This window comes from Cyprinodon tularosa, unplaced genomic scaffold, assembly GCF_016077235.1.
Source record: "Cyprinodon tularosa strain WSP-4 unplaced genomic scaffold, ASM1607723v1 ctg84, whole genome shotgun sequence".
NCBI lineage: Eukaryota > Metazoa > Chordata > Actinopteri > Cyprinodontiformes > Cyprinodontidae > Cyprinodon > Cyprinodon tularosa.
The window spans coordinates 782,596-807,419 of record NW_024039607.1 but is presented as its reverse complement, the minus strand read 5'-3'; the positions used below and the strand labels follow the sequence as shown (position 1 = coordinate 807,419).

Below are 24,824 nucleotides of genomic sequence, written 5' to 3'. Positions count from 1 at the left end.
TTTTTGTGAAATCCGATTTTTTTGCGTTGCCGTTCATATTTCATAATCTATGTGACTTGTTTGTAATCTCCTGTGTGAACTGCAGTCATACAACGCAAGGTTCCTGCATGCGCATTAGAGGACGAAATGACGTCACAGGCCAGCGTTCTCTTTTTTTCCGGAAGTAAACATGGATGGTGGTGCCGGCGCGCATCTAGCAATCTTTTCCAACCATAAAAACTCTATCTTTTCAAGATGGTTAAACATAAATACTGCTCTCCGCATCATCATCTGCCATGGTTGTTGTTTTTCTTGCCGCTTCTGTGTAGCAAGACGCATAATAGTGACCTTTGTCGGGTATTAGTGACGTTCAGGTCGGATGAATGCGACCTGGCCGTTCAGACACAGGTCACATTTGATAAGATCAGATTCGTATCGGATTCAGGACCATATAGCCAAGTGGCCTGGTTCGGATTGGAAAAATCGGATCTGTGTTGTTCAGACAGTCATGAAAAGATCAGAAACAGGTCGCATATGGGCAAAAAATCGGATTTGGGTCACTTTAGGCTGCAGTGTGAAGGTAGCCTTAGTCTTACGTCGTCTTACCCTGGCTCCTCATGATTGTTTTCCCCTGATGTCTCCATGGTTTTGGTTTGTGTTACATTTTAAGTTGGACTTTGGATTCCTGCCTCGTTACCTGTTTTTATTCATTAAAAACTGCAAGAACTCACCTCTGCCTCTCAGCCTCTGCATTTGGCTCCTCTAACCATAACCAAACCGACACATAGTGTCTTTAAATTTTAGTGGTAAATTTTAAAAATATCTTTGATTTTCAACCAGTTATTTATTACATAGAGTATTACATTAAGAAAGAAGCAAAGACCAAGGAAACACCAATTCATTGGTAGCTATGGGGATTCGCACCTTTTTCTAAGAAGCAGTGGGGCCTCTAAAACACTTCTTTCACAAGAATTGGAGCCTTAAACAAAGCATTTAGGAGTCACAATCATAAAGTCTATCAAAAATTATTATTGGACAAGGAGCATTAGGCTCTAGAGATCCTTTAGTTGCATATTTAACAGAAAAATTCCCAGCTAAAGCACTGTAACTATGCACACTCTGCACATTTTGATGATTTGACAAAAAAAAATTAAGTCTTCCAGCAGTTAGGCACACACTTAGTAACTCTGATGTCAAAAATACATTGAGAAACGAGACAAATAGTTGCAACAACCCAAACACTGCCAGGGCGGGGGGCAAGAAGGAGGAAAACAAGGCCTCCAACTGAACAATGACATGGTTTGCAGCTGTAATGATGAAGATAATTGCTTGCTAAACTAGTTTTCCACTAAACCAACTGTGCGACTGCCTCCTCTCTGAGGGCTCTGCCTGTGAAATGACACATCGAAAGTTGTTCCAGCAATTAAACGCTGCATCCCCCCTCTGACCTTTTTCAGGATTCTTAACGATTTTATCCCCAAGTGTGCAGAAATCAATACGCAGCAATGCAAAGACACCCATTCATATCTGCAAGCATGGCTATGAAAATATGACTCTTTTCTGGTTTCATTTCAAAGTTAGAGCTAAAATAGTGTCTCATGTTCAGATCCTTTAAAAGTTGTGAGGTTTTATATATGTCCTAAGCTAACTTCTATCATTATTATTGTCCACACAAATTTACAAAAAGCTGTGTATTCATTTCCTAATGTTTTTTAATCGGTTGTAAACGATGAGAACTTGAAAATTATCCCAATTATTTGTTTTTCCAAAAGTTAGAGGCTTCTTTTAAAACTGCTTTACGGTTTGTAGTAGTTGGTTTTTCACAGCAATGCTAAAGCCGTGTGCTATTTCCTAAATTTGTAACTAAACAATATTTAAACAGCGTTTAACGAAGCTTCTTAAACTTTATAATATTTTTTTATGGTCGCACATCTGCACTTCTATGCCAAAAGGTGGGAAGCGGCTGCAGGCTAGTATGGAGGTGGAGAAATGGTAGTCATTACATAGTGTTATTATCATCAAAAGCTCATTATCTGACCTGGAAGATGGACTTTATTAAACAGTTTTTCTGCGTCTGATAAGTAACGAGAGATAGCCAATCATTTTTATTTAACAAATTCTTTGGTAATGTTTCAAGAGAAGCTGCATCTTTACATCTTTTATAATTTGGATTTCGTGACGTTTAAAGAACAAGATGCAAAGACACTGACGGGTCTCACGCTATTTTCTTGAAGTTTTATTAGAGCTGCAGAAAAAAATATTCAACATGGTTGTCAAAACAATCACAAAGGACAGTTTTTCCTCTTTTTTTTTTGAGGCCATGTATGCATAGCCTCGTGAGACCATCCTGATCTCGCGAGCTTTCAAGATTTCACTCGCTAATCAGTCTGGAGACTCTCCGTTAAAGAAAATTTGGAGCCGTTCACCAAACGAATGTCCAATCAGCGTTGGCTTTGAGGCGGGTTGAGGTGTGACAGTTCAGTCTAAAGAACATGGTGGCTTCAGCCAATGAAACTAGCGTTAGCGTGGCTATCGAGCAAGTTTTATCGGAATTACAGAGTATTTCTTCACTGAAAGAAGAGCAAAACACTGCTCTGGAGGCTTTTCTCAGAGGAAAATATGTTTTTGCTCTTCTCCCGACTGGTTTCGGCAAGAGTTTGATCTATCAATTGGCTCCTCTTCGTCGTCGCTCTGTTAGTACGTCATATGCTTCGTTGATCTGATTGGTTTATTTGGCCCGTCTATCACCAACATAGGCCAATCAGCTAACCAGTATTTTCGCCCCTTCCCAAAATTACTTCAACGGAAGGTTTCCAGATGGATATGCGGAGCAAATCCATCTGGCGGAGTCAGGTTAATGTTTGCAGTAATATACAGCATTTCACCAAATAGACTTTTATTGCCTTTTCACTGCTATCTTTCACTTGCTATCATCGTTATTTTAATCATAGAGCAGTGATGCAATTGTGCGTCAAAGATAATATTTTGATTTTAAACTATAAGAATGATGCAGAATCTTGTTTTTGTATCATCCAGCCCTATTATTTTTATTATAGATCTGCATTAAGTGGAAGTACTGTAGTACCAGTACCTCAAGCAAATCATTGATTGTCATTTAACACATATTTTGACTCTGTTTCACTTACTACATCAAGGTCTGGTAACTGCCTGACCTTTAGAAATTACTTTAACAGAACCTTGAAGGTCTTAATGCCCACACTGATGTCTGTCAGTCTGAGGGGGTTAAACAGTTATTTCTAAGGCTTTGGGACTACAATAAGTTAGAGCAAGATCATTTGCCTAAAAATGGAGAGAAAATGGAGCTGATCTACCAAAACCATGCTAGGAACAAACTAGGGATTCAACCAGGAGGTAACAAAATACCACTGATCAGTATCTAATGCACTGCAGGCCTCACATACCCTATTAAAGGAATAGTACACCCAAAACATGATTAGCCTTCATTTTCTACTCACCCCCATGCTGAACAACACTCTGGAGTACTTTTTTGATATCTCAAATGCATCTGGAGATCTGGGAGGCTTCTTGCTGTCTGCTGACATTCAAATAATGGAGGTCTATGGCGCCCGAGGCAGAAAAGTCCATAAAAGTCCACAAAAAACGTGTCAATATTCCTCCATACTGCTCATCCAATGTATTCCAAGTGTCCTGAGTGGGTAGCATCCAGAATTTACTCGAAACGAAGTCATTTAGAATGTTTTTAGAGCATAAACAGTAGTGTATAGGATTTCCTAAAAGAGCGTTCACGAGTCTACGGAAACCGCGGCAGACCAAACCGGATGAAAGTGCACATTCAGCTCGGCAAAGAACTCATGCTCTTCCTCAACACTGAAGTCCTCAGACATTTTTCTTTCGTTGTTTCTTTCTTTGCACAGGTAAACAGCACATTTCTTCTTCTACGCTTGCATTATCAGCAGAGCAGACGCTGAATGCGCACTTTCATCTGGTTTGTTCTGCCGCGGTTTCCGTAGACTCATGAACGTGCTTTTAGGAAATCCTATACACTACTATTTATGCTCTAAAAACATTCTAAATGACTTTGTTTCGAGTTAATTATGGACGCTACCCACTCAGGACACTTGGAATACATTGGACGAGCAGTATGGAGGAATATTGACACGTTTTTTGTGGACTTTTATGGACCTTTCTGCCTCGGGCGCCATAGACCTCCATTATTTGAATGTCAGCAGACAGCAAGAAGCCTCCCAGATCTCCAGATGCATTTGAGATATCAAAAAAGTACTCCAGAGTCTTGTTCAGCATGGGGGGTGAGTAAAAAATGAAGGCTAATCATGTTTTGGGTGTACTATTCCTTTAAGCTCTTAGCTCATAATTTAAAAAAGATGGAATATACACTATATTGCCAAAAGTATTTGCTCACCCATCCAAATTATTGGAATCAGGTGTTCCAATCACTTCCATGGCCACAGGTGTATAAATTCAAGCACCTAGGCATGCAGACTGTTTTTACAAACATTTGTGAAAGAATGGGTCGCTCTCAGGAGCTCAGTGAATTCCAGCGTGGAACTGTGATAGGATGCCACCTGTGCAACAAATCCAGTCGTGAAATTTCCTCGCTCCTAAATATTCCACAGTCAACTGTCAGCTGTATTATAAGAAAATGGAAGTGTTTGGGAACGACAGCAACTCAGCCACGAAGTGGTAGGCCACGTAAACTGACGGAGCGGGGTCAGCGGATGCTGACGCGCATAGTGCGAAGAGGTCGCCAACTTTCTGCAGAGTCAATCACTACAGACCTCCAAACTTCATGTGGCCTTCAGATTAGCTCAAGAACAGTGCGCAGAGAGCTTCATGGAATGGGTTTCCATGGTCGAGCAGCTGCATCCAAGCCATACATCACCAAGTGCAATGCAAAGCGTCGGATGCGGTGGTGTAAAGCACGCCGCCACTGGACTCTAGAGCAGTGGAGACGCGTTCTCTGGAGTGACGAATCGCGCTTCTCCATCTGGCAATCTGATGGACGGGTCTGGGTTTGGCGGTTGCCAGGAGAACGGTACTTGTCTGACTGCATTGTGCCAAGTGTAAAGTTTGGTGGAGGGGGGATTATGGTGTGAGGTTGTTTTTCAGGAGCTGGGCTTTGCCCCTTAGTTCCAGTGAAAGGAACTCTGAATGCTTCAGCATACCAAGACATTTTGGACAATTCCATGCTCCCAACTTTGTGGGAACAGTTTGGAGCTGGCCCCTTCCTCTTCCAACATGACTGTGCACCAGTGCACAAAGCAAGGTCCATAAAGACATGGATGACAGAGTCTGGTGTGGATGAACTTGACTGGCCTGCACAGAGTCCTGACCTCAACCCGATAGAACACCTTTGGGATGAATTAGAGCGGAGACTGAGAGCCAGGCCTTCTCGTCCAACATCAGTGTGCGACCTCACAAATGCGCTTCTGGAAGAATGGTCAAAAATTCCCATAAACACACTCCTAAACCTTGTGGACAGCCTTCCCAGAAGAGTTGAAGCTGTTCTAGCTGCAAAGGGTGGACCGACGTCATATTGAACCCTATGGATTAGGAACGGGATGTCACTTAAGCTCATATGTGAGTCAAGGCAGGTGAGCAAATACTTTTGGCAATATAGTGTATAACAAGAGCTCCAATATGCACATCCGCTGATCAATGATAACATATTGACACCTTTTACATTTGCAAAAGACAATCTTAATAATCTACAGGAATTTTGTGAGAATATTTTAGTGATTGATGAGACAAACGAGGAATTTTTGCAGCACTGTGGGAGCACGCTTTAAATCTGGTGCAAAGTAAACGCAGCATTTTACAGAAAGGGTATCATATTTATAGCCAAACATGCTGGTAGAACTGAGATTTGGCTCCTTTATGTCTTTAAAATCTGGACAAGATGCTGTAATTGAAGCTTTCTATTAGAAAACATTTCAAAGATAATGTCCAGCCATCGTTTTGTGACCTTAAACTCAAGTGGACTTGTATAAGATAGGAATTATCCAAAGCAAACAAGCAAATCTATTCCAGAATGCCTCAAAAAAGCATTTGGAGTGGTCTACTCAGTCTGATTGATATGCTCCGACATGATCTTTAACAGGCCTTTCAAGCAGGAATTGCGCTAATGTAGCTGAATTCTGCTAAGAGTGGATCAAAGTTCATCCACAGAGATTTAAGAAACCCACTGTGAGTTGATGACGGATGCTTGATGACAGTGGCAGCCGCCAAGTTGGCGAAACCAGTTACTTGGTTTAAGGGCCGTTGCTCTTGACTAAGTTTTATGATCTGAAACATTTAAGCAAAACATCAATAACAAGATAAATATTTCTTTAGCGTAAAGTTTTTTTTTTTTTTTTTTTTACTTATTCGTTCATAGGTGTCCAAATCTAAAGGGGTGCTTTAAATCCTGAGATCCAACATTAGTGAGTCAAAATGAGTCTTTTCTCTGGTGCTGGAATTTTTTTTTTTTTTACCAGAGCAGAACATTATTGGAAATCTCTGTATTCTGGAGCAAGAATCCAATTAAACACGTCAACCTTTTCTGCTGCAGTGGGAAAGTTGCCCTCTTAACTAATTTAGAGTGACAATTTTTTTTTTGGAACAGAGTGTGGTGGAGTTGAAAGAGCATTTTTGTCTTTGATTACCGCTCAACCCAATTAAAAAGTTATGACTTTACTTCTCTGTTTGCCATTGTTAAGAGGAAAGCTCTTTTTTTTGTCATTTTAGGTTATTTTACTGCAGATTTTTTAAACTTTAGCACTTCCATATCCTCACTTACATGATACTGTACAGGTGCTGGTCATAAAATTAGAATATCATGAAAAAGTTGATTTCAGTAATTCCATTTAAAAAGTGAAACTTGTATATTATATTCATACATTACATACAAACTCATATATTTCAGATGTTTATTTTGTTTAATTTTGATGATTACAAATGACAACAAATGAAAATCTCAAATTCATCATATCAGAAAATTAGAATATTACTGAAGACCAATAAAAACAAAGGATTTATAGAAATGTTGGCCAACTGAAAAGTATGAACATGAAAAGTATGAGCATGTACAGCACTCAGTATTTAGTTGGGCCTCCTTTGGCCTGTATTACTGCAGCAATGCGGCGTGGCATGGAGTCGATCAGTCTGTGGCACTGCTCAGGTGTTATGATAGCCCAGGTTGCTCTAATAGTGGCTTTTAGCTCTTCTGAATTGTTGGGTCTGGTGTATTGCATCTTCTTCTTCACAATACCCCATAGATTTTCTATGGGGTTAAGGTCAGGAGAGTTTGCTGGCCAATTAAGAACAGGGATACCATGGTCCTTCAACCAGGTACTGGTAGCTTTGGCACTGTGTGCAGGTGCCAAGTCCTGTTGGAAAATGAAATCTGCATCTCCAAAAAGTTGGTCAGCTGCAGGAAGCATGAAGTGCTCTAAAACTTCCTGGTATGTGGCTGTGTTGACCCTGGACCTCAGAAAACACAATGGACCAACACCAGCAGATGACATGGCACCCCAAACCATCACTGACTGTGGAAACTTTACACTGGACTTCAAGCAACGTGGATGAAGTGCCTCTCTTCTTTTCCTCCAGACTCTGGGACCTTGATTTCCAAAGGAAATGCAAAATTTACTTTCATCAGAGAACATGACTTTGGACCACTCACCAGCAGTCCAGTCCTGTTTCTCTTTAGCCCAGGCAAGACGCTTCTGACGCTGTCTGTGGTTCAAGAGTGGCTTGACACAAGGAATGCGACAGCAGAAACCCATGTCTTTCATACGTCTGTGTGTGGTGGTTCTTGAAGCACTCACTCCAGCTGCAGTCCACTCTTTGTGAATCTCCCCCACATTTTTGAATGGGTTTTGTTTCACATTCCTCTCCAGGGTGCGGTTATCTCTCTTGCTTGTACACTTTTTTCGACCACATCTTTTCCTTCCCTTCGCCTCTCTATTAATGTGCTTGGACACTGAGCTCTGTGAACAGCCAGCCTCTTTAGCGATGACCTTTTGTGTCTTGCCCTCCTTGTGCAAGGTGTCGATGGTCGTCTTTTGGACAACTGTCAAGTCAGCAGTCTTCCCCATGATTGTGTAGCCTATAGAACTAGACTGAAAGACCATTTAAAGGCTTTTGCAGGTGGTTTGAGTTAATTAGCTGATTAGAGTGTGGCACCAGGGGCCATCAATTTTGAACCTTTTCACAATATTCTAATTTTCTGATATGATGAATTTGAGATTTTCATTTGTTGTCATTTGTAATCATCAAAATTAAACAAAATAAACATCTGAAATATATGAGTTTGTATGTAATGTATGAATATAATATACAAGTTTCACTTTTTAAATGGAATTACTGAAATCAATCTACTTTTTCATGATATTCTAATTTTATGACCAGCACCTGTACTTATATTTTAGTATTGTAGTAAGAGGGCCTGGTTTTATCACTACACAATTCATTTTTCTGTAAACTTATTTGTATTTATTTGTATTGCAAACATATCAAACTTAGTTTTAAAAGACATCAAACTCATGAAGAGGATATTTCAGTATTTCATGGAACAGGAAGCAGTGAGTCTGTGAGTTTCCCAGCTTTGCCTTCCTCCCAGCAGACACTCAAAGCGTGTCTCATTTCGCTGTCACCTTATTGATCCCTTCCTTTCATTGTCATTTAAGCAAACTGCTGCTAGAACACGAAGCGATCGACCGACGAAATAGGGAAAAATCTCTGTTCTGACTGACATTTTCTCACTTATTTTTTCCCACTCTCACACCTTAGAAGGCTTCAGTAAAAAATAAGACATATTTTATGTTACAGCTTTTTAAAAATTTGCTAAATAGACGAGGATTTCTTCAGCTTAGGAGTAAAAAGACTGAATCTGATGTTTGGTAACCATTATTTTTGTTAAAGTCAACACTAAATGAATTAAATTAAGCAGCTCCATGGGGAGAAAGTACTCATCTATCTCTGATTTGCCGTCTTGCAGCCTTTTTTGCTCTCTCATACTGTGCAGTCCTTGTTGTACCAAGTGCCTGATTTTTAACCTTCTTGAATTTTAATTTTGTTTTTCAGCATCTCTTTTGTTTCCGTCTACAGTAATCAAATAATGAGTTTTTCTAGTGATGGAGCCATAAAGCGTAAACTTCTGGCCCCCCTCACATAGAGCATTCTTGTATCATTAGGGCTGATTGTTTGTTAACAGATCAGGACTTTTTTATTTTTTATTTTTCACAGCTTACTGATCTAAAGGCTAGACATGCATGAGGATGTTTCTCAGTTAGATAAGTTGGGTCAGAGAGTAGTGAAAATGTCGCGTTTGAAGCAACGTTATGATCTTTAGAGTTTGGGGGTTTCTTTGTGTCTCTGCTTTTGTCATTTCCCATTTGTTGACATGATAGCTAATTTATTTTATACCCGGTAGTTTATTTTTGTGTTATTTCTTAATTTAGAATCATTTCTGCTAGATTTTAAATCTGGTTTTCTGAGTTGAGCTTTTTTCTGGTATATTAGCCTCCCTCCTTCAGCTTCCTGCTTTCATTCTGTCTTAGCATTTTGCATTCTGATGGGATTGACTTACCGTTTGTTATTCTCCATCTTCATTCTCCATCGGATCCCTTGTTTTATTTGTTCTTTGCTGGTTTCTTCTGTTTTTGCTGCTTGATTTTCTGTGGCTCCATTTATCTACCTTTTCTCATTTTCTCCGTCAGTATTCTGTTTTTGTCATGATGTTACAAAGTTCAGACCCAAATGCAGTAAACCGAAACAGAGAGTCCAGGGAAAAAGTCGTAGTGGAGAATAATCCCTTTCTCAGTGTGAAGCTCAAACGATCTCTTGGGGAAAGTGAATTCAAACCTCCTGTTTGAACCCCAGCTCAGTTTGAAGCTCAGTTGATCCTTCCAGGGAGAGAAGGTCCAAGAAATCCAGTTTGCAGGATGACTTCCTGCCAAGAGGCAAAGACAAAAACAAGGTTAAACTCAGGTTGACAAAAACTCAGCTTGACTCAGCAAAACTCAGCTTAGCTTTTTTCCTTGTCCTCTTCTCCATATGCCTTGGTGGAGGTCAGGATGAGTATTGGCGCCTGTGTTGCGATACGATTCGTGTCACAATACTTTAAACCAAAATTGGTTTCCTATTAAGTTTCCTTCAATATTTAAGAAAAAACTGTACCTATCCAAAGGTAAAGGTACAAAAGTAAAGAAATAAAAGTTGAAATAAATCTCATTTGTATATTTGTTTATTCATTGATATCTTTGAGTATCTTTTAGTAAATTTAACGTCATAATCAGTTCTGAAAAATAAAGTTAATTCAAAATGCCTCCTGTGGTTGGATTGATCTATTCTAAAGCCAGACTTTGCTAGTACCTTAGCACATATTTTAAAACTGTGGGTTGCCTTAGCAGGAGTAAAGGCTATAAAACAAACTTTCCCTGAATGGATCCATTCAGTTTAGGAAAGTCCCAAAAAGTGTGTAGTCCTCCCAAAGGGCAGAATGTGTCCTTCAACATAAAACATGTGGGAATAAATTAGGCCAAATTTACTCACAAATTTTAAGGACCCTTTAAAAAGGCCTATTGACACGCTGTCAGTATTTATTAGGTAACAGTAACAGAGAAAGCTGCCTTTATCTCTCCAACACATACAGTATATTGATACACTTTAATACACAATGGGCTTTGCCTCCTGGTGGCCATTTGTCAGGAAAATCACACTGATGAGTTTGGACCCAGGTTTAGTGGTCCTAGAGGATCTTGGCAGCTCATGCTGGCGATGTGTGTTCATTTGTGAGTGTATCAGCAGACCCTGCAGCTTTCTGATTAGTGCGTTTCATCTGCAGAAGTGTCTCGTGATGACTCTTGGGACATGATGGAGATTTTAGCTCCTCTAAGACCTACGTCTTCTTCCTACGCTGCCTTCCTAAGCTGATGAGGGATTGAGCTGACTGAATAATTTAGCTGCACTGAGGAAAAAGATGCTTTATTTTGTGGCAAACCAAATTTTCTCAGCCTTATTTGGCTCCTTGATGTTTGATATGGGGCATTTCATTCCTCATTTATGAACACAGAGCTCCAAATAAAAGCACTGACTGTGAATATGAACTTGTCACTTGTTCCTTTATATATATATCCTTGAGTTGAACCGACAGGAAAGGCAAAGAAAAGTGTTTTACCTTTTAAAAGCTTCTATTTTAAGCTGTTAAGGCAGCATTTTACCATGGATATAAGCCCTGACCCGCTGTTTACTGACTGAAACAGTAGGTCTCCCTGTGACGCAAGTCACTAACCTATGTAACGGGTAGTGACTAATGTCATGTAATCAGGAAGTAGTAACTGTTATCTGGATTTTACTAGAAGTCATAAAATCTTTTCATTTTCATAATAAAAAGCTTCTAATGTTAAACTGGGACACAGCCATTGGCGGAGTAGCCTGTAGAACCACCCTTAGCAGCAGAAGCCCTCAGCAGGATGTCATTGTTATAGAATATCAATGGGCCGTCCTACTTTTATACAATGCATTGTTCCCTGGAGTTCCTGGAACTCTTGGGTCAACATACTGTGGTTTACAGAGAGACATTTATATTTTACTCAATGCCTACAAGATACATTTGGCTGCAACAGAAACCCATGTCAATCTTCCACCTCCGTGCTTTGCATTTGGTGTTTATCTAGAAATCTCCTCTGTGATCTAATATGCCCAAGGACATCGTTACAGACGCGTCCTTGTTGGTGCTGAGACACTTTCCTTTCTTGCTCTATTGTCTGTAAGTAGAAGAGGCTTTCCAAGGCAACTTTTCCAAACCAGACATACTTGTCCATTTTTTTTTCTCAATCAGGAACTCTGTCCTAAGGTACTATAACAGGGTTCCCGCGTGTCCTTAAAAAGTCTTAAAAGGCACTGAATTCTTCAAAATAAAACTAAGGCTTTAATTGGTATTAAAATGTCTATTTTTGTAATCGAAATAAAACATTAAAATTGACATTTTTAATTATTTATTTAAAAAAAATAACGACATGCCATTATTGGTTCCATCCCGATAGCGGAACCAATAAAGCGTTGTTGCAGCCGGGACATTTGGGAGATGCGCCATCAACTTTTTGTCTGGAAAATATGAGCAAGTGTAAATGTAACCAAAATTGGCTCCAGCCAAGAGTTTTCTCCATGGCTAAAACCAGGGAACATACATGAGGCTCAGTCTTTTTTGTGTAAGAAGTCATTCAAGCTCGGAACGATGGGAATTAAGGCAGTGGAGTCACATGCGAAGCACGAAACACAAAGCGTCAAAATGGAGTTACCGAGAAACAGCCGGTATTTCTCAGTTTTGTTCCACCCTTGTCTCTGCAACACCCCCACTTATCACCAAATCAAACATACTAAGAAAACGATACAAAGAAAAATAGCTGCAAAAAAGACTTAGCGCTGGTTATGTTGTGGCTTTAAAACTGATTTGTTTTGTTCCCTGCTAAAACAAAGTTTGTTAATTTAGTTAAATAATTGTTAAAATATATCTGTCATTTGTGTGTTTTTAGCTTTCTTCCTGTATGGGAAGCTTTTCAAAATTTGAAACATTAGTGCACTAGTTTATGTTAAAATAAACCTTTGGGTTAAGTTGTCGCAAGCGGGGTTTTCTTGTGTTCCTTGTGAATTTGGTCTTAAATTTTTATTTCAAGTGGCATTAAAAAGTCTTATGCTGTAGGAACCCTGTATAAGGCTTCTACTGCCAGAGGTTTTTTATTTTTACTGTGAGTTGCTCTATCTGACCTTGGGTTGGCTGTCCTGGGACGTCCAGTGTTGGTTAGATTGCCGAATGTCTTTTATGTATTTCCCTTTTAAAATAAAAACTCTCACTACAGCGTGATCCACTTTGCGTCCTTTTGATTTTTCTTGACTCAATGTGCACCAATAGTTGCCGCTTTGGGGTCATTGCTAATGTCTTTACTGCTTGACATGTTGTTAAAACTCACCTTCTTGCTCCAAACCCATCATCTTGTCATACCTCTTGTTATTAAAAACCTGTTCACAGAGATTCAGATTAGTCAAGTGTCTGATATACCAGAACCTGGCTGCTACTTTCCTTCCTTTGGTTTTCTGTAATTAGAAGAAGAGAATCTCTTTTATTGTTTTTTTTTTTTACCTGAAAAGCGTTGACTTATTGTTAGACCAGATCATTTTTCATTGGCTGTGACCACAGATTCATTTCCCTTTAACTTGTGTTGAATAATTTAGGGCAATGGTTTAGATTTGTCTCAGTTTTATATTTCATTTCCCATTTATTGATATGCTTTCAAGCCAGAAATAGTAAAAAGAGCATAATATATAGTTTGTGTCAGTCTGTACACCTGTGGCTGGTAGGTGAACATTTATTTGAGTTATCTGGACACCCTGTACCATTGCAGTTTTTGTGTCTCTTACTCTGTTAATGTTTTAGAGGGTGTTGAGTCTGCTGTAGAAAGATGTTATAATAGATGCTTGTTGCCATAGCAGCAACACTAGCATGTTCAGTTCTTTGTTTTCCTCACCTTGTCTGGATGTCTCATTCGATCACAAATATTCTCTGGCTGGATTTGTATTCTTGAATAATATTTTAGCAAACCAGCTGTAATAAATATTCCACTATGCCTTTAAGGAGTTTATTAAGTATTTATATTTACAAACAGAACTACATTAATAACTTTATTCTTCATCTTTGTCGCCATTAAAAAGTGTAAATAATCAGGACTGGACTCTAGGATGCCTCCACTCTGACATTTCTTTTGCGAAAACCAGTTAGCCTCAGCTTAAGGCTGAACAGCATAGCCCTCTAGTGGGCAGTGGTAACACTACAACAAGAAATCCTTTTAAGTAATCAGCAACAATAATATTTTAGCAACCTAGCTGTATTAAATACTGACTGAATAAGCAAAAAATATTTTCTTAGATTTTGTTGTGCTAGTATAGAATGGCGTAAACTTTTAAATCCTGAAAATTCTTATGTAATGCGCTCCCATTTTATGTCAATAGATTCTCACTTTCCAAGCTCAGCAGATGTTCTGCTACTCCACCATGCTGCACAACTAAATGGGCGACATTATTGTGATACCTTAAAGGTATAATGGAGGATATGCTGATGAAGATTCTCAGTCATCCAGGTCATAGTCATTCCGTAAAAGTTCAAAAAATATCCACTGGACTTGGTTTCCAAGATTTGAAGACGTTTCGCCACCTGCCGGTGAACAATACCTCCTTAACCACCGGCCCTTAACAATCATTGACAGATTTCAGGTATTACAGGCTAACGATGGAACCAAACAACCCATTCATCTGTTACTATTTGCATGTTCCCAAGCAGTACAAGGCCTTGTCTATATAAAGACTCAAGCTCACTGCGGATCCAGACATTTGAATTGAGAAAGCTTCCTGGAGAGGTGGCGAAACGTCTTCAAATCTTGGAAACCAAGTCCAGTGGATATTTTTTGAACTTTTACGGTATAATGGAGGATGTTTCTTTTTCAGGGTGCATCATAAATAAGGGGTTCTGGTGATATGTTTACGTAAGGCCGTCCTGGGTGCTCATCCCCATTTTCAGTTATCGGTGGTGAGTCTGACAATGTGGAAAATTGCGAATCTTATTTTAGAAAGTAAGCTTGTACGAGTGACGCAAACAGCTACTTGTAAACAGAGCGTGCACGAGGAGAAATGGACTTGTGCATGCTCTTGCACGTGTTTATTATAGGCTTTCCTTCTCATAAGTGGGTACAGATGGTGCACAGGTTGTACAGATGCCTTTTTTTGTTTAAGTGGAGAGTGCGGGTCTTTTCAAAAATGCGCGAAAATCCTGCACTATACCTTTTTAAGGAGTTTATCAAGTATTTGTATTTATGAACAGAACTGCATTATTAACTGTATTGATCCTTGTCGCCAATAAAAAGTGTAAATAATCAGGACTGGAATCTGGATCGATGATCCACGTTTCTACTCAAGGATTCCTCCACTCTGACATTATTTGTGTTGCGACAACCTATTGGCCTGCTTAAGACTGAACAGCAAAGCCCTGTAGTGGGCATGGGTAACGCTACATTACTAAAAAAATTAATCCTTCTAGTCAGACATTATCTGTCAATAATTAATTGTTCATTAATTTTCAGCAAATGTAAACCAATTATTTGTTTACATCACTAACGTAACATATATATTAATTACATAAATGTTGATTACCTAAGTAGAAACATTTCAACGTCTTAAAAAAATTAACTCATAATCTTTTGTTTTTTGTTTTTTAACTTAACAGTACGCCCTATGAGACTCTATTCATAGCAGTTTTCTTATTTTTCTGAAATCTCTCTGTCTTCTTCAGCTGAGGCCTCAGTCTCCACACCCCACATCACTGTTTAGCAAAGTTAGTAAGCAAACTCTCTAGTCCGAGTCACATCATGTCCGCTTTAAAAATTATTGCGGAGGGAGTGAGGCCGTGCCTTTTTCAACAGATGCAGCAAAATGTCCCAAAAAATGCGGCTATGTTTGGGGCAAAAAGTGCAGCAGAACCATCAGCATCAAAAACTGAGAAGTGATCAGAGGCAGGTTGTGAGGTGATAAACAGCAGCGTGTGCAGTTATAAATCCAAACAGACTGGTAGGAACTAGCTGATGTTATCATTGGATGAGTTAAGGGATGAGTTTTTTTTTGGCTGCAAGAGATATTTTCACCATAACGGCAGCTTTGGTAGGGGAAGGGGTTAGATTGTCGTATAATTCTTGCGAAGACATGAAAAGATATGTGTTAGAATTAGGTGTAATATGATGTATCAGAAAGAGGTTTTATGTAGGAAGGGTGGAGGGCTGCAGGTTTGGGGTGCTTTTATTTACCTTTGTTGCCCAATACAGTGAGAGGTACAGTAGCCAAAATTGAGTTAAGAGTAGCTCAACTTAAACTGTTTTAATCAAATAAAAGTAGAAATTGTCATTCATCAAAATAAAATCGTAGGGAAGTCATATTTAAATGTCAGATCATTCTGGCTTAAATATGTTTATTAATGTACTCTTTATCAGACGATTTTGTCTCAAATGTTAGAAAATTTCTATTTTAAAAAAAACCTGTCTTAAAATCTGTTGCACCACTCAGGAGAATTGGGAAATGCAACGGTTGGAACAGCCGTTTCCCTACGACTTTTAGAATAAGAAATGGTTTGGTAAAAAGGCTGCTCTTATTGGCCCTCCATATGTGGATTAAATGTTAAATGTGCTCAGAACTAAAATATCAGACAAACATAAGATTTTACATTATTGTGGAATTTTAAAGACTTGAATAAAAAAGGATTAAAAAAAAATACCACAATTATATAGTTACTGTACTTCAGGCAGAATAAATACCCCCCATTAAATACTGTAAATAGTTGGTTTAAAAACAATGACTTTTTTTTTCTGTTTTGCTCATATAATTATTTATCAAATAACTGAGGAGATTTTTTTTTTGATTGAACAGAGGTTTATTTATTTATTTTATTAAATGATCTCTCATTGGAGAAATGTATCTTTGCATTTAATCCATCCCCTTGGGAGCAGCGGGCTGCTAATTCTACTAGAAACTCTCCAGAACTTCATATTTAGTTTCATATGAATCCACTGGGTTGCTCTTTAGATGGTCCATGATCTGAGTGATGCTCTGATTAAGGCATCCAGGATGCTGCTGCCTGCATCCTCACTAAAGCTAAGAAAAGGGATCCCTGTATCTCAGGTCCTTTCACACTAAAATTAGCAGGCCAACACAGATTTTTCAAAAATAGGTTGACCCTCTAACAATTGGCATTTGGCCATTGACAAAAAAAGATGAGTGTTACCCCCTGATGGCAAGCCGTGTGGCCTCTGTACTCCCACCACTGCGTGTCTGGTGGTCCCATCACGCTGCGTGTGACAGAAATCAGGAAAGTAAACAATGGAGAGGAACATGGAAGGAAGCCAGGGTGTACAAAGTACTCACCACTGATGCGCCATGTTTATGGACACGTCTGGTGTGGTGTGTTGACGTCCATATGTTGCTCTCAATGGTTTCCTGTAAATTAGCGGATTGACCGGGCTGTGATGTTCCTACTGTATGCCGAATAGAGCCGAGACTTTGAAGGTGATTTTACCCCAGGTCGGTTGCAGAGTGGTTTGAAACAGGTCGACACGAGTCAGAGAACCTTTTCCACTGCCAATAAAAGCCAAATTGTTTGAAGGTTTAAACAGGTTTGTCCGCCTTTGGGAACGGAGTATCAGAAAATTGACAATTAAATACTTCTATTGGTCTATAAATTACTGAGTGACGTAGATAAAAATACATTACAGACTTATTTTCAGTGGATCAATGTGCCCCACAGCTCTCAGGTCTTCTGGCTCTATTCTACTCTATTACCCAGAATCAGAACCAAACATAAAAAGCAGCTTTTAATTCTTATTCTTTCATTATCTGGAATAAACTTCCTGGAAAGTTTAAAAGTACCGAAAACACTACGTTGCTTTAAGTCAATGTTAAAGGCTTTTTTGTCTCGATTTGCCTTTAGCTGTCCTATCTAAAAATTATAAGTTAAGTTTGTAGTCCAACTTTCTTTCATTTTACTATTCATTTTTTATAATTTTCATTTTAATTATTCATTATTATTCTCTTTGGGTTTCACTATGATATTCTGCACTTTGAATTGTCTTGCTACTGGAACATTCTATAAATAAATTTGCCTCGCCTCTATGGGCTGATAAATTTCAGCTTCATCTAATCGTGTGCTGTTCTTTTGTTCCATATTTCATCTTTCTTTTCTTATTACTTATTACTTGTGTCGTGCCTTTATTGGTGTAGAGCAACTTTGCCCTCACACAGGAAAGCAACCAGACCCACCGAAAGTTGCAGGATGGTGTGGCCTGCCGCTAAGATGTGTCAACAGGACTTGGAAAAACTTGTCCATGCTTTCATCTTCAGTAGACTTGACTACTTTTACGGGGTCTTTACAGGTCTCCCTATAAAATCAGACAGCTGCAGCTGATTCAGAACGCTGCTGCTCGAGTCCTCACTAAGACCAAGAGACTGGATCACATCACTCCAGTTCTGAAGTCCTTAAACTGGCTTCCTGTGTCTCAAAAAATTTATTTCAAAGTACGTTTGCTAGATTATAAATCACTAAACGGTTTAGGGCCAAAATACATTTCTGACCGGCTAGTACACTGTGACCCCCCCAGACCTCTATGGTCTTCTGGGACAGGCCTTCTTTCTGTTCCTAGGGTAAGAAGTAAACAGGAGGAAGCAGCTTTCAGTCTCTATGGTCCTCACATCTGGAATGAACTCCCAGAAACCTGCAGATCCGCTGCTAATCTCACTTCTTTTAAATCAATGCTGAAGAACTTTCTTTTTGATGTTGCCTTTCTCCACTGGCTCAGATTATGGAAAACAACAAAATAAGTTACCATAGTTACGCCGACGACACACAAATTTATATAACCTTAACGCCAGGGGACTATAGTCCTATACAAAAACTGACTAAGTGCATAGAACAAATTAATGCCTGGATGTGCCAGAACTTTCTGAAATTAAATGAGGGAAAAACTGAGGTGGTTGTTTTTGGAGCAAAAGAGGAACGCTTAAAAGTCTGCGCTCAGCTTCAAACAACAATGTTAAACACAACAGACGAAGCCAGAAATCTTGGTGTAGTCATGGACTCTGACCTGAATTTTAACAGCCACATTAAGACAATTACAAAATCAGCCTATTATCACCTTAAGAATATATCAAGGGTTAAAGGACTTATGTGCCAACAGGACTTGGAAAAACTTGTCCATGCTTTCATCTTCAGTAGACTTGACTACTTTAACGGGGTCTTTACAGGTCTCCCTAAAAAATCAATCAGACAGCTGCAGCTGATTCAGAACGCTGCTGCTCGAGTCCTCACTAAGACCAAGAGACTGGATCACATCACTCCAGTTCTGAACTCCTTAAACTGGCCTCCTGTGTCTCAAAGAATTGATTTCAAAGTACTTTTGCTAGTTTATAAATCACTAAACGGTTTAGGGCCAAAATACATTTCTGACCGGCTAGTACACTGTGACCCCCCCAGACCTCTAAGGTCTTCTGGGACAGGCCTTCTTTCTGTTCCTAGGGTAAGAAGTAAACAGGAGGAAGCAGCTTTCAGTTTCTATGGTCCTCACATCTGGAATGAACTCCCAGAAACCTGCAGGTCCGCTGCTACTCTCACTTCTTTTAAATCAATGCTGAAGAACTTTCTTTTTGATGTTGCCTTTCTCTAAATGACGTTCATCTCTTTACTGTTTAATCTCTTATACTGCACTGTAATTTTTATTCTTGTTTAATTTTGAACTGTTCTGTGTTTTAATCATTTTTTTAGCTGATTTTCTGTAAAGCACTTTGAATTGCCCTGTTGCTGAAATGTGCTATACAAATAAAGCTGCCTTGCCTTGCCTAAGAAAGGTGTGCCTCAGGGCTCATGCATTACACAAGCAGTTGGTACACAGAAACGTAATTTAAAAAACATTCCATGATTATAAATGAATGAGAAAGTTTTAAAATCTGTTTTAATTTCAAAGCAGCACCTGTTTAAAGGTTTATGGAGTTAACCCAAGCAGCAGAGGCTTGATTATTTATATCTCCACTAAATTTTTGCTTCATGCATGGTGGCTTTTTGCAGGGACATTAAAAGCGAAGAAGGAAACATTTACATTTGGTTACAACCTGGACTTTAATCTGAAGAAGGAACTGATAATCCATCAGAATGAGAGTTTTTAAAGTATGTCACATTTCTTTGTTGGGGTTCATATAAATCATAAATTACAAAGTTTTTCAGTCTGCATTAGCTTAGTGCCAAATTGTTAAATTAGTGTGCAAAGTCAAAGTGTCCTGTGGATAAAAAGCTGCCCAGACAGGTCACAGTTGAGTTCACTCTTTGTCTGCCTCAGAGGAGGAAAACAAACTTGTAAGTGAAGTGTCAGCAGACTCATTAGATGGGGAATAAACAAAAACGTATTCACTTGTCAAATTTGGTCCTGATGAAATCGTCATCTTCTCTTCTCTCTCCGTGTCTTTGCCTTCTTCTCTTTATGAACTCTGGTCCAAAACACCCTGAGTATCTTCAGCACATTGCATCTACCTCAGTGCCCTGAATTATCGACCCGTTTCTCCAGAAATGGCAACACATATTTCTGTTTCTCGCAGCAGTGAGGGGATGCTGGCTCCTAGAGTGTTTTTTCCTTTTATTTTATTTCTTTTTTTGACGTGGAAATGTGAAACCCGTTTCTGTCCTCGCTTTTTGTGCCCGTGAGCCGGGGATTACCGAGCTGTCAGATTACGGCTCTCCGGACGGCTGCATGTATTTTTGGGGATGGATTTAAAGGTCAGACTTGTGCAAAACAGTTTTCCTGTGTTATTTTTAACCCCGGTGATACACTGCATCAGCCCATTTCTAATTCATGACCACGGGGGCATCACTGAGCTAATACTGGTATGATCAAGGCACAGCTTGGGAATGCTGTAACAGCACTGTGGCTCATTTATGTGGTATATCTGCTTATTTGTAATGCAGAAGCATTATAGGTCTTATGCTATGGCAGGCTTAATCCTCTCGTTTGCATTCAATCTCCCTGCTGATTTGGAAGATCTGCCATGCTCATACACAAATCAGTAAAGCTTTCATGGATGTATTAAATGTTTCTGAGCTCTATAGTCAACTTATATAACCATCAGAACCATTCAAGTCCTCACATTTAAAAAGTAAAGAGATTCATCATTTATTATAACAGAGCATGAAGACATAAGCAGTTTTTAAGATACTAATGCTGAATCGACTGCAGCCCTCTTCATGAATAAATGCAGGGCTGTTCTGTCTTGTAAACGTCTGCATTTGGTTCTAGCAGCATCGATGTAAGCCAACCTTTCATCCTGCAGTTTTGATATTCCACCCTCTAGCCTGAAAATGATCTTTTCTGCCCAGTCTGTATAAAATATTTAGCAATGCGTATGCAAAGAGGATTAGGGCCAGTGGAAAAAAAAAAAAAAAGTTAACTGATTTTTAAATTTTATTTCAGTGTAGTATGGGGGGGAAAAAATCTGAATTCTGCCTTTTTCCTCAGAGTTCTGACTTTAATGTCAGAATTCTGACTTTTTTTTCTCAGAATTCTGACTTTAATCTCAGAATTCTGACTTTAATCTCAGAATTCTGACTTTAATCTCAGAAATCTGACTTTTTTTCTCAGAATTTTGACTTTAATGTCAGAATTCTGACTTTTTTTCCTCAGAATTTTTACTTCAATGTCAGAATTTTGACTTTAATGTCAGAATTCTGACTTTTTTTCCTCAGAATTCTGACTTTAATCTCAGAATTCTGACTTTTTTTCCTCAGAATTTTGACTTTAATGTCAGAATTTTGACTTTAATGTCAGAATTCTGACTTTTTTTCCTCAGAATTCTGACTTTAATCTCAGAATTCTGACTTTTTTTCCTCAGAATTTTGACTTTAATGTCAGAATTTTGACTTTAATGTCAGAATTCTGACTTTAATCTCAGAAATCTGACTTTTTTCCTCAGAATTCTGACTTTAATGTCAGAATTCAAACTTTTTTTATTGTCAGAATTCAGTCAGAATTCTGAGAAAAAAGTTGCAATTCTGAGAAAAAAGTCAGAATTCTGACTTTTTTCCCATACTAAATTGAAATAAAATTTTAAAATTAGTTTACTTTTTTGGGGTTCCTTGGGGTTCCTCCTGAAGAGCTGGAAGAAGTGGCTGGGGAGAGGGACGTCTGGGCCTCCCTTCTTAAGCTGCTGCCCCCGCGACCCGACCCCGGATAAGCGGAGGAAGATGTTACGTGTAATATTACGTGTAATGCAATGTGTATAGGTTAGATCTGTGTCTGTAATCCATTAATGTTTATTCTCTCAAAATCCAAAGCAGTAGTAAATCAGATTGTTTCACTAAGAACTGATTACATGAAATTAGATGAGTATCTGCTCTGCCCTGACGTACAGAGATATGGACACAACAATTCAAAACCTGCAGGTTATGTGAGACGAATGCAGCTCCTCGATGTGCTAAACATCAACAGCTTGAAGCTGCTCGTTTCTGACTGTGCGTCATACCTGCACTGCTGTTCAAAGACTAATTGCTTCTTGTTTAGTTAGATTAAAGTCAGAATTCTTAGAAAAAAAAGTCAGAATTCTGACTTTTTTCCCCCCCATGCTATACTGAAATAAAATGTAAAAATCAGTTAAGTTATTTTTTTTCCAGTGGCCCTAATCCTCTTCCGTACATCACAGCAGGCCGTGCACCTTAAACTTTTTCAAGTAGTGTAGTCTACTCTAAACCAGTGTTATTACTGCATTAAATCCTAAAAAATATCATTTAAAACCTAATAACTTTCCTTTTCTCTGTGTTGCAGGTTATCTATGCATTGAATACAAAAAACGATGAACACGAGGCGGCTATCGCCACTCTGAAGGAGGCCCATGAAGAGGAGGTTCAGCAGATTCTTTCTGAGACCAGAGAGAAGATTCTGCAGGTAAAACTGTTGAAAAGGATGATACTAATTTTACTTTTTAACATTGAAGAGTTTAATCTTAGCACATATTATTCTTAACAAAACTACCTCTCATCAGCCAGACGTTAATCGCTTTAATTTAACATTTCTTTTTCCTGTTCAGAAGATGATGTTCTTTAAAGGGTTTTTAGTACCAACTATGTAACAGTTTTAGTGCTGCATTCAAGACATCCAACCTGAGACCAAATCAAGACCAAGACCAGCTTATAAATGTAGCATTTTCCATTTAATATTCTTAACTAAAGTCTTAACTTCTCTTTAATCAAATATTTTATGAAATTGTGCCTCAAAAGGTATGTTTTATTTGTTTTGTCTTTTTAATAAAACCTTCATTGATGAAAGTAAATCATCTAACAAACCTAAATCGACTTCCTTGTAGCAAAAAATGACTTATTTTTAAGACAGGGAGATAAAATAAAATCACATCTTTGGCGCAAGGCAATTCAAATTTACTTACAGTTAAAGCAAAAATATAATTAAATTCTTAATTTATTTAGGATATTTATAGTTTCTTTGATTTCATGCATGTATCTCAATTCACGCTGATTTTTTTTTTTTTTCCTAAGTTGAAATATTCCACACCTTATGAATTGAACTTTGGACACTTTTGATTTTCCATATAAGCTGCTGTTTAATTACTTCCATGTTTCGATTTTTTTTTGTGTGCAATATGTTTAGATTTGAGTTCAAAATGTTCTTGTCAGAAATGTCTTTAGCAGTTGAGGTTCTGCAGTAGTTAACTGCATTATTTGTTACCTGCACCTCAAGCCTGATCCTGCAGCTGCAGCTGTGAACATGCCTGGTCGTCACATCTATACAGAGCAAAACAGAAACAAGGCATACTCTCAAGTAAACCTGTTGGGAACCTACACAGCAGATCCCTAGAAAAACGTCTTAGTTTGTAGGACAGAGGAGAGACGCAGAGATTGGGCTTTAGCGTAAAAGCGAACCTGTACCTATGGGTTGAGGCGTGTTCTTCAGATGCTAGATGTGGTACATGCAGCAGAGAGGAGGGTTCTCATGCTCCATATCTTCTTGTCTCTACATGTAAAGTGCCAGGCTGTTTTAGCTACTTTACCAGAGCAGTTTAATAAAATCAATGGTTGTTAAAAGTGTTTATACCCTTAAAAGTATTGATTCTCACAAAATAAATTATTCCATACTCAACAACAATGTTGGAGGCAATGTGGACAGATGAATGCCAGTCACTCTCATATATTTTGGCAATGTACAAAAATACAAACCTACTGGGATCAAGTTTTAAGGCTACAGAAGAAATAATAGGATACAAGATACCCAAGGACCCACGAATAATGTATTTGGGCTGGCTGGAGAGTGAAGGGATACACCAGAAAGACATCTATCTTCTCAAAATCTTGATAGTCGCAGCTAAAAAAGCGATTACCAGAAAATGGTTTAAAAGTGACCCTCCACACCTGACGCAATGGATTTTAATAGTAGAGGAAATCTTCACAATGGAGGAAATTACCTACCACCTAAGGATCAAGTACAAATACCTTGTGTGACCCCACATTCACTAAACTCAGACTCCAATATACCTTTGCTGTATTTTTATCGCCCTTCTCTGTTCATATTCTTTTTTTGTTTGTTTGTTTGTTTTAATGTAAAATAAAAAAAAAAAAACTAAATAAAAAGTTAATAAAAAAAAAAGTATTGATTCTCAAACTCTGTACCAGGATACGATACTAACTTGCTATGGGATCGACACTATAAACAAGTGCTTGTTATCCATCCATCCCTTTTCCGTCAAATTTATCCCAGCTGGGGTCCCGAAGGGTGCTGGTGCCTATTCCCAGCTGTCTGCTGGCGAGAGGAGGGGTACAACCTCGAGAGGTCGCCAGTCCATCTCAGCATAGAGACAAACAGGACAAACATTCACACACACACTCACACCTAAAGAGAATTTAGAGAAGCCAATTAACCTTACAGTCATGTTTTTGGACTGTGGGAGGAAGCCGGAGTACCCGGAGAGAACCCATGCATGCTCAGGGAGAACATGCAAACTCCATGCATGGGTTCTCTCCGGGTACTCTGGCTTCCTCCCACAGTCCAAAACATGACTGTTAGGTTAATTGGCTAATATGTTAATTGAAAAAGTAATGCCTCAAACAACTTTGAAAGATAATCAAATTGTGTTATATTGTGGTTATTTATTTTACATTTATATGCATACTTACAGTAGTAGCCATTCAATATTTCCCCACTTTTCTTTATGGGTCCTTGCTTGGTCCTCTATACAGTTCATTTTTAAACATCAATATTTGTACAAAAATATTCTGTAATGATTTGTGGACA

The 24,824-nt window shown here is 38.7% G+C and overlaps 1 protein-coding gene across 2 annotated transcripts in view; it reads left to right on the top strand.

The window, feature by feature from the left end:
• Positions 1 to 24,824, top strand: part of fam184a (family with sequence similarity 184 member A) — a 274,942-nt gene that overhangs the window by 91,580 nt on the left and 158,538 nt on the right. For both annotated transcript variants that reach the window (XM_038272733.1, XM_038272732.1), the window contains exon 2: positions 22,350 to 22,469. In XM_038272733.1, coding sequence (XP_038128661.1) covers positions 22,350 to 22,469 — 120 coding nt within the window. The remainder of the gene's footprint in view (positions 1 to 22,349; positions 22,470 to 24,824) is intronic.